The sequence below is a fragment of the Pongo abelii genome, chromosome 10 (assembly GCF_028885655.2).
Source record: "Pongo abelii isolate AG06213 chromosome 10, NHGRI_mPonAbe1-v2.0_pri, whole genome shotgun sequence".
Classification (NCBI taxonomy): domain Eukaryota; kingdom Metazoa; phylum Chordata; class Mammalia; order Primates; family Hominidae; genus Pongo; species Pongo abelii.
This window is the reverse complement of record NC_071995.2, coordinates 92018505-92036384: the sequence shown is the minus strand read 5'-3', so window position 1 is coordinate 92036384 and position 17880 is coordinate 92018505. Positions and strand designations below refer to the sequence as shown.

Below are 17880 nucleotides of genomic sequence, written 5' to 3'. Positions count from 1 at the left end.
CAAATATTTTCAAATAGGAGTAAATTTATTTCATATAGATTCAGGGGCAGAATCAAGTCTGAGGATTATAAACCATAAGCAGACTGATTTCCACTCAATATAAGGAAACACTTTCCATTAAAACTGTCCGATAATGGCCAGGTGCAGTGGCTCACGCCTGTAATCTCAGCACTTTGGGAGGCCAAGGCAGCCGGATCACCTGAGGTCGGGAGTCCAAGACCAGCCTGGTCAACATGGTGAAACCCTGTCTCTACCAAAAAAAATTAGCCAGGTGTGGAGGTGGGTGCCGGTAATCCCAGCTACTCAGGAGGCTGAGGCACAAGAATCGCTTGAGCTCAGGAGGCGAAGATTTCAATGAACCGAGATCAACAGAGGAGACGCCATCTCAAAAAAAAAAAAAAAAGAGAGAAAACTGTCCAATAATGGAGTTAGGTCCATGGAAACGTAGTGAACTCCTAGTTACTGAAAGAATTCAAGAGAAAGCTGAATAATATTCCAGAATGTACACTATAAAACAGGAGTTGGCTGGGCATGGTGGCTCACGCCTGTAATCTAGCACTTTGGGAGGCCGGGGCAGGCAGATCATGAGGTCAGGAGTTCAAGACCAGCCTGACCAACATGGTGAAACCCCGTCTCTACTAAAAATACAAAAATTAGCCGAGTGTGGTGGTGGGCACCTGTAGTCCCACCTACTCGGGAGGCTGAGGCAGAAGAATCGCTTGAACCTGGGAGGGTGAGGTTGCAATGAGCCAAGATCGCGCCACTGCACTCCAGCTGGGGTGACAGAGCAAGACTCGGCCTAAAAAAAAACAGGAGTCATTGAACTATCTGTGATGAAACAATAGTTCTCTAATCCATTGTGATCTAGTACTTTTATAAATTATAAAATGAAACTAGTAGAATGAAAAAAAAACTTTTTTTAAAAGCCCCAATTTTTAATTATGTTAATGGATATAAAATTAAATTTCAATAAATAGAATTGGAACACATAAAAGGGAAAGAAAAAAATTATTAAGAAACCTTTTCACTGAAAATGTGAATTTAAGATTAACATAGCAATTTCTATAACTCAACTTTTTGTCATTCTTCAATTATAACTGAAGATTATAACTGAAGTAGTGATTCTGTTTATTAGACCATTAGATATACTTTGAACAAACACAATGCATACTAATATTTAAAAGTTTTTAGGTCAAGCGAGGTGGCTCACACCTGTAATCTCAACACTTGTGGGGGCCAAGATGGGAGGATCACTTGAGGCCAGGAGTTTGATACCAACCTGGGTTAACACAGGGAGACTTCGTCTCTACAAAAAATAAATTCGCCAGGCGTGACGGCAGACACCTGAAGCTCCAGCTGCAGGCTGAGGTGGGAGGATTGCTTGAGCCCAGAAGTTCAAGGTTACAGTGAGCTACGATTGCACCACCGCACTCCAGCCTGGGCAATAAAATGAGGCTGAGGCAGGCAGATCACCTGAGGTGGGGAATTCGAGACCAGCCTGACCAACACGGAGAAACCCCGTCTCTACTAAAAATACAAAATTAGCTGGGCGTGGTGGCTCATGCCTGTAATCTCAGCTACTCGGGAGACTGAGGCAGGAGAATCGTTTGAACCCAGGAGAGGAAGGTTCTGGTGAGCTGAGATCGCGCCATTGCACTCCAGCCTGGGCAACAAGGGCGAAACTCCATCTCAAAAAAATTTTTTTTTTACAGATGGGCTCTCACTATGTTGCCCAAGCTGGTCTTGAACTCCTGGGCTCAAGCAATCCCCCAACCTTGGCCTCCCAAAGTGCTGGAATTACAGGTGTGAGTCATCATGCCCAGCCCCAATCTTGTACTCTTGAAACCCTAAAGCCATGTGAATAATCCAGGCCTAGCTTGCTGGATGATGAGAGAGACACAGTCCCCCTAATGCCCCAGGTGACAGTCACTCAATACCAGACATATGAGTGACACCATCTAGGACCAGCCAGCCCCAACAACCCAACTAGTAACCTCAGCTGCATGAGCAAGTCCAGCCAAGATAAGCTGAGCTGGATCCAGACTATAAGAATTACCTGGAAAAACACAAACTAATGAAAGATTGTTGTTTTAAGCCAATGAGCTTTGGCGTGATTTGTTAATTTGCAACAAATAACTGATATTCAAGGATTCATCCAAAGTTCCCTTAAAAGATAGAACCCATTAAGTCATTTTAAACACTTATTAGCAAGTTATTAAATCCTTAAAAGAAACTGAAAGTTTCTAAGGTATAGTGGGTTGGAAAAAGGAAAAGAAAAAGAAGCTAAAAGTGAAGGCTGAGACTGACAAGTAAGGAGTTATTTCTCCCTGCAAATGTAATCAGAAAATAAGGTAAAGTGTCTCTGAATGCATAACTAGAACAAGTAAAGAAACAATCTAATGGTTTTAGTAGTAAATATATGATTTCAGGGGCGCATCCAGTGGAATGATGGAGTCAGTGCACAACAACTTGCAAGATCCAGTCATGGAAACTGGCAAACATTACAAGTTAGAACCAGTTGTTAAATCTTCATTAGTACATCATTGGAAACATCTATTGCTAAAGGCACATTTCATCAGTATGTATATGCATAAATATAAATATAAGATGTCCTTAATGTTTAAAAAAGACATTGGTTGGTTCTGCCACAATCTGTGATCTTGGGCAAGTCAATTAGTCTCTTTGGATCTGTTTCCATATCAGTCCCCAAAAATCATCTTTAAGATGTCTTTCAGCTTTACGATTCTATCTTCTACGCTCTTATGGTAATCACACCTGGATGCAGCAATTGAAAAGTCCAATGGGATCAATCCAAATTGCCACACTTACCATGTTACTGACTAAATATATTACTCATCAAGACAATTATTCAAGTAAGTGGCATAATAGTAATCCAATGTACTTTGCATTATGAGTGAAGAAGAGATTAATTTTGACTAGAGGGGAAAGAAGGGATGGTCTGGGCAAGATACTTTGTCAATCAGGAATGAGGGCTATCTTTGAACCCACAGTGGCTTGAACTCTATAGGTGCTTAATAAAATTTGCCGAAAAGATTACACGCTTAGAGACAACACTATAAAGAAGAGACATTCTTGGCCAGGCGTGGTGGCTCATGCCTATAATCCCAGCACTTCAGGAGGCCAAAGCGGGTGGATCACCTGAGGTCAGGAGTTTGAGACCAGCCTGACCAACATGGTGAAACCCCGTCTATACTAAATACAAAAAATTAGCCGGACATGGTGTTGCATGCCTGTAGTCCCAGCTACTTGGGAGGCTGAGGCAGGAGAATCGCTTGAACCCGGGAGGTGGAGGTTGCAGTGAGCTGAGACTGTGCCATTGCACTCCAGCCAAGGCAACAAGAGCAAGACTCTGTCTCAAAAAAAAAAAAAAAAAAAAGAGACATTCTTGCTGAATTGAAGACTCAGAAGAGGCTGGGCACAGTGGCTCACCCTTGTAATCCCAGTATTTTGGGAGACCAAGGTGGGCAGATCACCTGAGGTCAAGAGTTCAAGACCAGCCTGGCCAACGTGGTGAAACCTCATCTCTACTGAAAATACAAAAAATCAGCCAGGCATGCTGGTGCACGCTCATAATCCCAGCTACTCGGGAGGCTGAGGCAGGAGAATCGCTTGAGCCTATGAGGCGGAGGTTGCAGTGGGCTGAGATCATGCCACTGGCCACTGTACTGCACTCCAGCCTGGGTGACAAAAGTGAAACTCCATCTCAAAAAAAAAAAAAAAAAAAAGACTTAGAAGTAATCATAAGGTTTCTACTTGTTATTCTCACATATAATTGTGAGACTCTGCCTCCATTTCTCCATCTAAAAACAGGAGCTCATTTACAAGCAATAGGACAAGAATTCAAGCAGTCATGACTGAAGCATTTCTGCAGGAGGATATGCTATATAAGTATGAGGTTGTTACTAAATCAAAATGAATGCCTTTGTGCAAAACTAGAAAGCACATTACATATTGTTCCTGAGTATTCCTTCCCAGTGCATTCAAAATATTCTCACATTCAGAAGGTTAAACAGCACATTAAAAAATAGTAGGAGGCTGATGGCTGAGCTCAATTGGGAAGATCTTTCTTTGGTGTTAGAATGTTTGAAAATTATTTTGGGAAGACTATGAGCAAGTTATTTTGAATTTCTGGGGGAAAAAAATCTGAAGAAGCATTCCCTTTGCCTAAAAGCAATGGAGACATTTATTTATGCCTTTAGCAAATAAAATAGTTTGCTTACTACCAGTATTTGTGGGCTGATATTCAACTTATCTTCTAGAAATTTTAAAAATACACGTTGAAACTGAAAAAGTATTCTTTGAGTAAGGGTTTACCTGAAGTGCCCAGAACCATCCAAAATGATGGCACATAATATCTTTTTTTTTCTTAAAAATTTTTGGAATCTAATTGAAGATGCCTCTTAGAATATGTGGAAACCACACGTGCTATCTTGCATATCACTATCATTTCAGTTCTAATGTTATTAGGTGTTTAGCTACAGGCAAGTAGAATTAGGGCATGATGTGACAGACTTTAATGAGTTGCTGAGAAACTACATACTCTATCCCCAGGAAAACACATATTCTCAAAATTCTACACAGTTTCAGGAATTTCATAGATGCCCCCACCCCAAATCCCATTCATGAAATCCTTAGCTTAAAATCCTGTGCACTACAGCAATGTATTTTACAAAACCATATTCAGATGCCTGTGAAGCAATGAATGTGCTAGGCAATGTTAAGCAGTAGGAACAGTGATACACCTAGTCAGACAGGGTCCCTAGAAGTCATGGAGCTTATAGTCTAGTAGGGGAGATGGACATTTACCAAATAATCACACAAAAAGATGCCTAATTACAAACTCTGATTAAGGGCTATGGAGAGATATACAGTGTTGCATGTAACAATGGAATCTAAAGAAGTTACATTTTAGGGGGCATATAAACAATGTTGTGCAGGAGAGGTAGAAGAAACATATTACTGTAAAGCGCTGCAAAGGAAATAAGCCCATAATAAGGCCTCTTATAGGTTTAAGCTAGGACCTGAAACTTGTATACTTTATATGCTTTGAAATGAGACATATACTAAATTCAAAGTGGCTGATGAAATTAAAACATTTTCCATTCTTTGCCTACTAAATTGACAAAGATTTTTTAAAATTTTAATAGAAGTAAAGAGAAAATATTTCCATATACTGATGTTAGGAGTATGCAATTTAGGCCAGGCATGGAGGCTCACACCTATAAATCCCACCCAGCACTTTGGGAGGCCAAGGTGGGTGGATCACTTGAGGTCAGGAGTTCGAGACCAGCCTGACCAACATGGTGAAACCCTGTCTCTACTAAAAATGCAAAACTACCCGAGTATGGTGGTGCACACCTGTAATCCCAACTACTTAGGAGGCTGAGGCAGGAGAATCGCTGGAACCCGGGAGGCGGAGGTTGCAGTGAGCCAAGATCGTGCCATTGCATTCCAGCTTGGGCAGAGCAAACTTCCATCTCCAAAACCCAAAAAGTACACAGTTTAAACCACTGACTTTAAAAATGTACATAAACATGGATGCCGGACATGGTGATTCAACGATTGCACTTACAGAAACAAATCTAAGAAAATAGTAATGATCTTGCCAGCTTCTGATAAGATTATAAGAAAAAAAAAAGAAGAAATAAATTTAAAAAATAATAATAAAAAAAGAAAATCGTAATAATCCACCAGGATGTTAATAACAGCATTATTTACAAGATGGAACAAACAGAAACAATGATTTTGTCTAACAGCAGGGAGTTAATTAAATTATGACAAGCCAGATTATAGAATAATATCCACCCATTAAATCAGAGTACTTAATGATATGGAAAAAAATTCCTATTGAGTGAAAAAAGCATTACAAAACAGCATACATTATGAGCTCTATTTTTACTTTTGAAATATATTTATGCAGAGAAATACAAAATGTTAACAATATTATCTTAAAAAAAAAAATAAGGCTGGGCACAGTGGCTCACACCTGTAATCCCACACTTTTGGAAGCCAAGGTGAGTGGATTGCGTTGAGCCCAGGAGTTCAAGACCAGCCTGGGCAACATGGGGAAACCCCGTCTCTATAAAAAAAATTAAAACAATTAGCCAGGCGTGGTAGCATACACGTGTAGTCCCAGCAATTCGGGAGGCTGCGGTGGGAGGATTGCTTGAGCCCAGGATATTGAGGTTGCAGTGCAATGTGATTGTGCCACTGCACTCCATCCTGGGCGACACAGCAAGATCTTCTCTTTAAAAAAAAAAAAAAAAAATCAGTTTTTGCTATTGGTCTACTCAGAATATTCCAGCACTTAATTTCGCTATTACCATTTATTCTACTAGTCATTCTCAACTAATGAACATCCAAATTCTCTGCTAATTAAGTGCTTTTAAAAGTCACTTTTGGGCGAGATGTTCAAATTAAGCCCTGGGTGAGAGTGCCCTCTGGTGGTTTCCCAATAATGCTTGAACAACAACTGTGTAGTGAGTTTTTCATGAAGCTAAATGTATTTAAATTAAAGAAGCATCCCATTTTACGAATTTTAAAATGTCTGCAAAACAGACAAATAAGTAGATCTTTCATAAAATGTTACTGATGGTGGATAACAGGTTCTTATCCCTGGGGGACGGGGGAGGAACAGAGGACAGGTGATGCTGGTGATGGAATATGTGCTTATTTAGCAAAATTAAAAATCAGCAACCCATGAAAAGCAAAATCCCAGAAAGCACAGTGTTAATCTATACTTCCAGTAGAATAAAGTCAAAGTTAATTCTCCAAATCATTGACACATAAGTATGTGGATGTGGGCGTCTTGGGTAAATCCCTATTTAGCAGAGCTTTGTACTTGGAAGAGAAGAAAATCTTCGTCATTATATTTTGATTTTTCACTTCTTTCTACATTTATAACATAGCTAAGAATTTGTAGAATTTTGGATATAAGTCAACCTGAAAGAAAACCAAACATTTTTCAAGAATACACCATCGACAAAGCTGGTAAATATTTCTGATTTATCAAGTTCAATCAAACTTGTTTTTTTAATCTTTCCAAATGAAATTTATATTAATGGAAAAAGTAAACCACTTAACAGAGGGTCATCATTATTAATTAATTCCTTTACTCTCTATTCCTCACACTTCACTGGCCACTTGAAACTTCTAGAGTTCCTTTATTAAAATAACTAGATCAAACAATAGACTTTGAATGAGAAATTATTTTTCACATCAATTTTACAAATACTGTATCACAAACATTCTACAATACCAATTTAAATAAAGCAACTTTCTACCTTATTAAAATATTCCTCACCTCCTAAATAGAAACTGAAGGGGAAGCAATGCTATTAAGGATCATATATAAACTAATAGAGGCAGCAGAATTATCTATTAACATTCTCCTAACACTAGTCTAGTGACCTTAACATTTTAATCACAGAGCTGCAGCTGTTTGCATGTGTTCTAAAGCTAGCATAATCTTTAAGACAGCCAGGAAAAAAAACCTTCAAAACAAATTACATAATATTCTATCTAGAAAAATTTCCAGGAAAGCACATTCTTAGGTGAAAGAAAGCCACCCCTTTGTCAGTGTGATGCACTGAAAAAAAGCTTTGGAGCCTGATAGTTTGGCTCCTGGCTCTTCCACTTGTTTGGGTAGGGTTCGAGTCACTGTAAAATGTACTTATACTCCTTTTTCAAAGGATTATTTTGAGAATTTAATAAGAATGGATGGAAGGGGCCTAGCAGATAGTAAAACCTGATTAAAATATCACTAATTTAATTATTTCCTAGAAGCCAACTGAAACATCATAACATTTATTTTCTTGGTAGACCTTATGAGTTTATTCTCAAAGGCAATTAAAAAATCTCCTTCAGGAAAGCCATGCACGTTTTTATTAATCATATTTATACTACTAACAATGCTTGGCTGATTATTAAAAATACTTAAATCACAGTAGACACACAAAAAGAGATGTTTCTCAACTTATGGTAGGGTTACATCCCAATAAACTTACTATCAGTTGAAAATATTGTAAATTGAAAATGCTAGCCTGTCTTAAATATGCTCAGAACACTTACAGTAGCCTACTGTTCAGCAAAATTATCTAACACGAAGCCCGTTTTATAATAAAGTGTTGAATTTCTGATGTAATTTATTGATGTTCTACTGAATATGTATGGCTTTGGCACTACGGAAAAGTCCTAAATTGGAGACCGTACATAAATGAAAGACTAAAATCGAAAAAGAAAAAAGAAAATAGGTTTCTCTAAATGAGAATGTCAAATCCAGAATTACTTTATATAAAAGTACACATTCTAATATACGAAAAGATATTTTATCATTATTACTTTACTATATATTACTGAATACACCAGACTGCATCTTCTCAAATGGCAAATGAGGCACATTTCTCTTTGATTCCCCCAGGAACCTCAGCATCATCTGTCTTTTGGAGGATTCAGGTTCTTACGACATCTGTGATACCTTGAAAAGAAGAAAATACTTGGAATAAGATGATTGTAATAAAAATTATTTCTGATAAAAATCTAACTTCTATGATTATTTTGCTATTGGAACTATTTTTTTAAAAAATCAATGAAACTACGTATCAGGCATTTCTTAATAATAAGCCACATTCTCCCATTGTGAAAATTTGTTTTCTTTTCTTTAAGTAATCATTTTTTTTTTTTTTCTAGAGACTGGGTCTTGCTTTATTGCCCAGGCTGAAGTGCAGAGGTTATTCATAAGCTCAATAATAGTGTACTACAGCCTCAAACTCCCGGCACAAGGGCTTCTCCTACCTTACCCTGCCTAGTAGCTGGGACTACAGGCACACCACCACACGTGGCTAAGTTGTTGACTATTAATTAAATTAAGTATTTGAAATAGTTTTCTTTCATATCTTGAGGATAGTTTCAACATGGTAACCTAGATGACTGATTTTGAATTAAAAACTAATGGTTTTTTGTCTCAGTAGTGAAGAAATATCACATCTGGTGAGATTTAGGCTTCCAAAACACAAAGAAACATCACATCGTGAACATGAATGTGTTCTGTTAAAGTTTTATTTACAAGGGGCTATTTTCCTCTAAATAGAGGTCTTTATAAATGCAAAATCATGTTTTAATATAAAATAAGATACAACTAGTAATATGTCTGTGGAAAAATGTGTAATGTCATGCAAAATGGAGGGATTGCAAATCAGAACAGTGAGGAACCCTTTGTTTTTGAGATCACAAACATGTTAAAAATCATAATGCCCAATCCAAGCACAGGTGTGGTGAAATTAGGAGTATGAGACCCAACTGGTTAAAAGTATAAACTTTTACTTCAAAATACTTTTGAAAAGCAGTATGATAAGATATATCAAGAAATATTCATAATTTTTGACCTAGTAATTCCTCTTCTAGCACTCTGTTCCAAAGGAATATAGAAAAAGTAGTTAAAATATTAAGGAAGAACACAGGAGAAAACTTACATATATAGCATGATTATAACCATGTAAAAATAAGCAAACTAACAAAACTTATGTATAGATATAGAGAAATGAAATGCATTGTTAGCAGTGATAGTTTTTGAGTGATTTCACCATGGAGCATTCTTCTTTTTCCTCCTCTGCATTTCCTTATTTTCTTTACTGATTTAAGAAACATTTCTGCATAGAGTACATGTGTTTTTGTGATGAGTTATCTTCAAAAATTTCCTTCTGGTCAGATTTTGGCAAGTTGGTCAAAAGTTAATTTTTGTTTTCAACTTTTTGCTAATGTGGAAATTCAGTTTTATACTATAAACGGTAAGACATGTACCCTATGATCTTTAGTTGTTGTGATTAAGATATCAAAAGCATTTTTTTGCTTCAGGTTTCATATAGGCAACTTCCCGATACACTGATTTTTGAAAATTTGCAAAATACAGGAATTAAGTTGAAAAGAATGAAGTACAGCTGTCTATACTAACATGGAACAGTAAGTTGTCAAAAAATACACACAGTAAAATACCATCTGCATAAACATTTCTACATGGACTTATGTTGGCATAGAGAAAATTCTGTTTTTTTCTAAAAGGTTCCATTGACATACCAGATAATCAAGGTTGTAACTAGTACAATAGTGTCTCTGAAAGGCATTCTCTCAAAGCACGGAGAATGGTCATCAGAATAGCGGTTCTAGAAGGAGTTTGGGAAGTCACTAACTTCTTGAAATTATTTGTAAAAATTTTGAATATGTGTTTTTCTGGGCAGTGGATTCAAAACTTTTATCAGATTCTCAATGAAGTATGAGACCTTCAGAATGCTAAGAACTATCCATTAAAAGTGTCATTCAGCATACACTGTTCAACTATATTTACTACTCAAGACTGAAAATGTTTGAGACTCTGATAGCCCTAAACTGAACAAAGTTCTAAAATATGCTCAAATGTTTTTGAGCTCAAATTTATTTGACAATAAATGTCAAATAGCATTTACAGATATCTTATCATGCATGAATTTTAATGTACACTACAATCACTTGCTAAAAGCAAGCCCCTTAATTTTAGGATGACCTTATTCTATCATCCAGATTGGGAACCTTGCAGACACTATTAATAATTAATACAAGAGTTAAATTGAGATTGCTCCTGGCAAACCAAGTTATATTGTTACACTTCTTAGATTACACAATGACTCAGTGACATCTGGAACGCTGGTCTACAGCTCTTAACCCGGAAAACTTTACCTCCCGGTTCATACTAAGCTAGGTAATCAAATCTGTTTCCTATTGATGGAAGTAGCTAACTTTGGTTGTCTCCATGGAAAAATATTAAAGTAGTTTCTTAAATAAAGTGGTACTATTCTCCATGCATTTGTAAGATTGCCCTATATTTCAGAAATTTAGAATTATTTTCTCCTTCCTGCCTGCCTGCCTGCCTCCCTCCCCCCACCTCCTCTCTTTTACTCTCCTCCTTTCTTTGAGTCATGGTCTTGCTCTAACACCCAGGATGGAGTGTAATGACACAATCATAGCTCGTTGCACCCTCAAGCTCCTGGGCTCAAGTGATCCTCCCACCTCAGTCTTCTGAGTAGGTAGGACTACAGGCATACAGCACCATGCCCAGCTAATTTTTAAAAATTGTGGGGGCTGGGCACAGTGGCTCATCCCTGTAATTCCAGCACTCTGGTAGGCCAAGGTGGGCAGATCAGTTGAGCCTAGGAGTTCGAGACCAGCCTGGGCAACATGATGAAACCACATCTCTACAAAAAATTTAAAAAGTAGCCAGGCATGGTGGTATGCATCTGTAGTCCCAGCTACTCAGGAGGCTGAGGCAGGAGAATCTCTTGAACCTGGGAGGTGGAGGTTGTAGTGAGCCGAGATCAGGCCACTGCATTCCAGTCTGGGTGACAGGGCAAGACCCTGTCTCAAAAAAAAAAAAAAATGTATTACGAGAATCAGAATCATTTATCAATTTTAAAATGCGTGAGCACCTACTATGTGTAGATCCTAAGGATTCTGTAGTACACAAAACAAGATAAAAATCCCGACTTTCATGGATCTTACATTCCAGTACAGGAGATAGGAAAATAAGATGAATAAGCTGGTCAGGGAAGGCTTCATTGAGTAAAAACCTGAAGGAAGTAAGAGAGCTAGCTTTACTGATACTGTGAGAAAGAGTGTTCTGTGCGACAAACAGCAAGTATAAAGGCCCTGAGGTGGAAGGAAGGACATGTTCAAAAGCAAAAAAGAGGCCATGTAGCCAGAATACATGAACAAGGAAAAGACAGTAGGGCATGAGAGCAGAGAGGTAATGCAGGACCAAATCACGTAGGTAGTTGTAGGCCTAGAGTGTTTCTGAGTGAGATAGGAAGCTGTTTGAGGATTTTCAACAGAAAAATTACAAGAACCAGTGAAGAGAGATTATTTGACTTTTTCTTTTCCTGAGTGGACGCCTTTTTTTTTTTTCTTGCCTGATTGCTCTGGCTAGGACTTCCCCAGTACTATGCTGAAAAGGAGTAGTGAGAATGGGCATCCTTGTCTTGTTTCTGTTCTTAAAGGAAAAGATCTCAGCTTTTGCTTGTTCAGTATGTTGGCTGTGGGTTTGTCATAAATGGCTCTTATTATTTCGGAGTATGTTCCCTCAATGCCTAGTTTGTTGAGGATTTTCATCATGAAGGGATGTTGGATTTTATTGAAAGTTTTTTTTCTGTGTTTACTGAAATGATCATACATTTTTTGCTTTTAATTCTGTTTATATGATGAATCACATTTATTTATTTGCATATGTTGAATCAGCCTTGCATCTCAGGCAGAAAGCCTGCTTGATCATGGTGAATTAATTTTTTGATGTGCTGCTAGATTTGGTTTGCTCGTATTTTGTTGAGGATTTTAGCATCCATGTTTATCAGGGATACTGGCCCATAGTTTTGTTTTTTTGTTATGTCTCTGTCAGATTTGGGTATCAGGACGATGCCGTTTTTGTAGAACGAGTTGGGGAGGAGTCCTTCCTCCTCGATTTTTTTTTGTTGTTGTTGGGGGAATAGTTTCAGTAGGATTGGTACTGGCTCTTTGCACATCTGGTAGAATTCAGCTGTGGATCTGTCTGGTCCAGAGCTTTTTTTGGTTGTTGGTTTTTTATTACTGATTCAGTTTCAGAATTCATTATTCATCTGTTCAGGGTTTCAGTTTCTTCCTGATTCAATCATGGGAGGTTGTACGTTTTCAGGAATTTGTCCATTGCCTCTAGATTTTCTAGTTTGTGTGCTTGGAAGTGTTCCTAATAATAGTCTCTGAGGAATCACTGGGAGACGGAGGTTACAGTGAGCCTAGATTGTGCCATTGCACTCCAGCCTGGGGGACAAGAGCAGAACTCCATCCCCACCCGCCCCCAACCCAAAAAAAAAAAAAAATAGTCTCTGAGAATCTGTTGTATTTCTCTGGGATTGGTTGTAATGTCACCTTTGTCATTTCTGTATTACTTTTAATCTGGCTGTCTTTATTTTTAAAGTGGATTTCTTATAGGCAGCATATAGTTGGGGCTTGCCTTTTTTTTTTTTTTTTTAACCTAATCTGACCTCAGTGCCCCATCTCATTTCAACATCAAGCTATTTAAAATGCTTTACCCTGTTTTCAGCACTTTTACTCTTCCTCTTCTATTTGCTCTTATCTTACTTTCTTCATGACATTTTACTTTTTTATATTCACTTTGAATATCTACTGTCCCTCTTAGCACAACTGCATATAATTATAGTTTATTAGGCATCTGTTAATGTTATATTTACATTTTTAGGTGACTTTTTTTGGTTAAATCTTCTTCTCTGGAGTATTTCCACTTTGTTAAGGATGTTGTCTGGGCGTGGTGGCTCATGCTTGTCATCTTAGCACTTTGGGAGCCCGAGGTGGGTGGATCGCTTGAGGTCAGGAGTTCGAGACCAGCCTGGCCAACACGGCGAAACCCTGTCTTTACTACAAATACGAAAATTAGCCGGGTGTGGTGGTGGACGCCTGTAATCCCAGCTACTCGGGAGGCTGAGGCAGGAGAATTGCTTGAACTCAGGAGGTGGTGGCTGCAGTTAGCTGAGATTGTGCAACTGCGCTCCAGCCTGGGTGACAAAGCAAGACTCCGTGTCAAACAAAAACAAAAACAAAAACAAAAACAAAACCCAAACATCTGTTTTGTAATTTTCCACAATAATTCTAACACAGTATCCTTAATACAATGTATGAGTATTAAATTATTGTCTGATGGAATACTATCTCACCTAATTGTCTTCACAGTTTCTTTAAGGTGTTCAGTTCCTCTTTGAAATGGTACTTTATGGAAGTTTTGAGGATGCACTGGTAAATTTCCCAGTGATTCTTGGAAGTTTTATTTCCAGAGTTCAGCTACCAGGTTACATGGGTTTATCCATTTTATCCAGGTAGGTCACAGGCGGGTTAAGATGTTCCTCATTATCAGATTCTTAATCAAGGTCAGCAGATCCTTAATGATCCAGAAGTGTTGCCCCACTTCATTCAGTCTTGAAGCTACCTGAGTCTAATTATTGGCCTCACCCAAGGTGGGTGAACTGGGAGTTTAAGTTGTATGACTCTAAAGAATCAATGCTGAATAGGCCAGTGGCTAATAAGTATCATTGATTAGATTATCTCATGTCTGAAAATCTGAAGTGTTTACTATTAAATCTGTGGGCCAGGATTACAAGCTTGTAATCCCAGCACTTTGGGAGGCCGAGGTGGACAGACTGCTTGAGCCCAGCAGTTGGAGATCAGCATGGGCAACATGGCAAACCCCATCTCTCCAAAAAATACAAACAATAACAAAAAAATCAGCCAGGTATGGTAGTATGCTTCTGTAGTCCCAGCTACTTAGGAGGCTGAGTCTTTAGTCTTCCTTAGTTGGCATGAAAAAAAATCAAGTCATAAAGTATTCCTTCTAATATAATCTTCCTAGAACACATCATTTGAGCAGTATTATTGTTGTAGGATTTTTTTCTTAGGTCAGCTAAAGACACACAACCACAAAAAATTAGGTTCACAGACAATTTGAAGGGTGAGGAAGGACAGGGTTTATTGGGTGAAAAGGAAAAAACTCAGCAAAGCAAGAGAGGTTCCTATTAACAGGCCCACATCTCACAGATTGAATCCCCAGGTTACCACACCAGATCACAAGAGGCCAGGCTCCTTTTCCCTGCAAACAGCGCGAACTTCGCAAAGCTCCACCCCATTTTCCCAGTGCACAAGCTGGTCGGAGTTTCTCTGGGGACCCCTGTATCACTATATCTCTATAGAGTTCCTGATGGTGTGTCTGTTACTTTTCTCGTTAATTCGACCTTAGTAATGGTTGAAATTCTTTCTACATATCCAAAGTTAATATACTATCTTGATTTATCTTGGTGCTTCCTTTTCATCTCCCTTGTCTCTAGACTTTGGAGTGCCCCAAGAATCAGTCCTTGGACCTCTCCACTTTTCTGTTCCATTGTCTAGGACAGGAATCTCATCCAGTCCCATGGCATTAAATACCATCTGTGTGATGATGACTTCCAAATCCATCTGTGGTCAAGACCTGTCCCTTGACCTCTAGACTTACATATCCAACTGCCTGCTTGACATGTGTAGTAGGTATCCTTAACTCGGTATGTGTCTAACTGCGCTTCTGATGGTCCTCCACAAACCAGCTTCTCCTGAAGCCTGCTCTCTCAGTTAATGCCAGTTCTATTCTTCTAGGTGCTTGGGCCAAAAACCTTGGTACCACTCTTGATTCCTCTCTCTGTCTCATACCCAACATCTGGTCTATTAGCGAATCTTGTTAGCTCTATCTCCAAAATGTATCTAGATTTGACCACTTATCACCATTCCCTCTGCCGCTTTCCTAGTCCAAATCACCATTCTTGCCTGTTTTGTTGAAATAACTTCCTAACTGGTCTCCCAGCTGCTTCCTTTGCTTTGCTGCAGTCTGTTTGTAGCATAGCAGCCAGAGTAACCTACTGTTAACACTTCCTTGGTTCTTGTAATTTTTCTGTTGAAAATCCTCAAACAACTTCCTATCTCACTCAGAAACACTCTAGGCCTACAACTACCTACGTGATTTGGTCCTGCATTACCTCTCTGCTCTCATGCCCTACTGTCTTTTCCTTGTTCATGTATTCTGGCTACATGGCCTCTTTTTTGCTTTTGAACACGTCCTTCCTTCCACCTCAGGGCCTTTATACTTGCTGTTTGTCGCACAGAACACTCTTTCTCACAGTATCAGTAAAGCTAGCTCTCTTACTTCCTTCAGGTTTTTACTCATTGAAGCCTTCCCTGACCAGCTTATTCATCTTATTTTCCTATCTCCTGTACTGGAACGTAAGATCCATGAAAGTCGGGATTTTTATCTTGTTTTGTGTACTACAGAATCCTTAGGATCTACACATAGTAGGTGCTCACACATTTTAAAATGGATAAATGATTCTGATTCCCGTAATACCTTTTTTTTTGTTTGTTTTTGAGACAGGGTCTTGCCCTGTCACCCAGACTGGAATGCAGTGGCCTGATCTCGGCTCACTACAACCTCCACCTCCCAGGTTCAAGAGATTCTCCTGCCTCAGCCTCCTGAGTAGCTGGGACTACAGATGCATACCACCATGCCTGGCTACTTTTTAAATTTTTTGTAGAGATGTGGTTTCATCATGTTGCCCAGGCTGGTCTCGAACTCCTAGGCTCAACTGATCTGCCCACCTTGGCCTACCAGAGTGCTGGAATTACAGGGATGAGCCACTGTGCCCAGCCCCCACAATTTTTAAAAATTAGCTGGGCATGGTGCTGTATGCCTGTAGTCCTACCTACTCAGAAGACTGAGGTGGGAGGATCACTTGAGCCCAGGAGCTTGAGGGTGCAACGAGCTATGATTGTGTCATTACACTCCATCCTGGGTGTTAGAGCAAGACCATGACTCAAAGAAAGGAGGAGAGTAAAAGAGAGGAGGTGGGGGGAGGGAGGCAGGCAGGCAGGCAGGAAGGAGAAAATAATTCTAAATTTCTGAAATATAGGGCAATCTTACAAATGCATGGAGAATAGTACCACTTTATTTAAGAAACTACTTTAATATTTTTCCATGGAGACAACCAAAGTTAGCTACTTCCATCAATAGGAAACAGATTTGATTACCTAGCTTAGTATGAACCGGGAGGTAAAGTTTTCCAGGTTAAGAGCTGTAGACCAGCGTTCCAGATGTCACTGAGTCATTGTGTAATCTAAGAAGTGTAACAATATAACTTGGTTTGCCAGGAGCAATCTCAATTTAACTCTTGTATTAATTATTAATAGTGTCTGCAAGGTTCCCAATCTGGATGATAGAATAAGGTCATCCTAAAATGAAGGTGCTTGCTTTTGGCTAGTGATTGTACTGTACATTAAAATTCATGCATGATAAGATATCTGTAAATGCTATTTGACATTTATTGAGCATATTTTAGAACCTGACTTTGTTCAGTTTAGGGATACCAGAGTCTCAAACATTTTCAGTCTTGAGTAGTAAATATAGTTGAAGAGTGTATGCTGAAATGACACTTTTAATGGATAGTTCTTAGCATTCTGAAGGTCTCATACTTCATTGAGAGTCTGATAAAAGTTTTGAATCCACTGCCCAGAAAAACACATATTCAAAATTTTTACAAATAATTTCAAGAGTTTAATGACTTCTCAAACCCCTTCTAGAACCAGAATCTGTAAGGAACTTAAATCAACAAGCAAAAACAAGTAATTCCATTAAAAAGTGGGCAAGGGAACATGAACAGACACTTCTCAAAAGAAGACATACAAGCAGCCAACAAACATATGAAAAAATGCTCAACATCACTAATCATCAGAGAAATGCAAATTTAAAAAATCACAGTGTGATACCAGCTGATACTAGTTAGAATGGCTATCATTAAAAACAGAAAAAAATAATAAATGTTGGCAAGGCTGCAAAGAAAAGCAAATGCTTACATACTATTGGTGGGAATGTAAATTAGTTCAGCCACTATGGAAAGCAATTTGGAGATTTCTCAAAGAACTAAAAACAGAACTGCCATTCGACCCACCAATCCCGTTACTAGGTAAATACCCAAAGGAATAGAAACTGTTCCACCAAAAAGACACATGTAATTGTATGTACACTGTAGCACTACTCACAACAGCAAAGACATGGAATCAATCCAGGTGCCTGTCAATGGTGAACTGGATAAAGAAAATGTGGTACACATACACCATGGAATACTATACAGACATAAAAAAAGAACAAAATCATGTCCTTTGCAGCAGCACAGATGCAGCTGGAAGCCATTATCCTAAGCAAATTAACACAGAAACAGAAAACCAAATACCACATGTTCTCACGTATAAGTGGGAGCCAAACACTGGGTACACACGGACACA

At 38.7% G+C, this 17880-nt stretch overlaps 1 protein-coding gene across 5 annotated transcripts in view; it reads right to left on the bottom strand.

The window, feature by feature from the left end:
* Positions 1-7012: 7012 nt before the first annotated feature.
* Positions 7013-17880, bottom strand: part of MRPL42 (mitochondrial ribosomal protein L42) — a 60402-nt gene continuing 49534 nt past the window's right edge. For all 5 annotated transcript variants that reach the window (XM_009248095.4, XM_063711523.1, XM_024256072.3 and 2 more), the window contains 1 exon segment: positions 7013-8497. In XM_009248095.4, coding sequence (XP_009246370.2) covers positions 8452-8497 — 46 coding nt within the window. In that variant the 3' untranslated portion in view covers positions 7013-8451.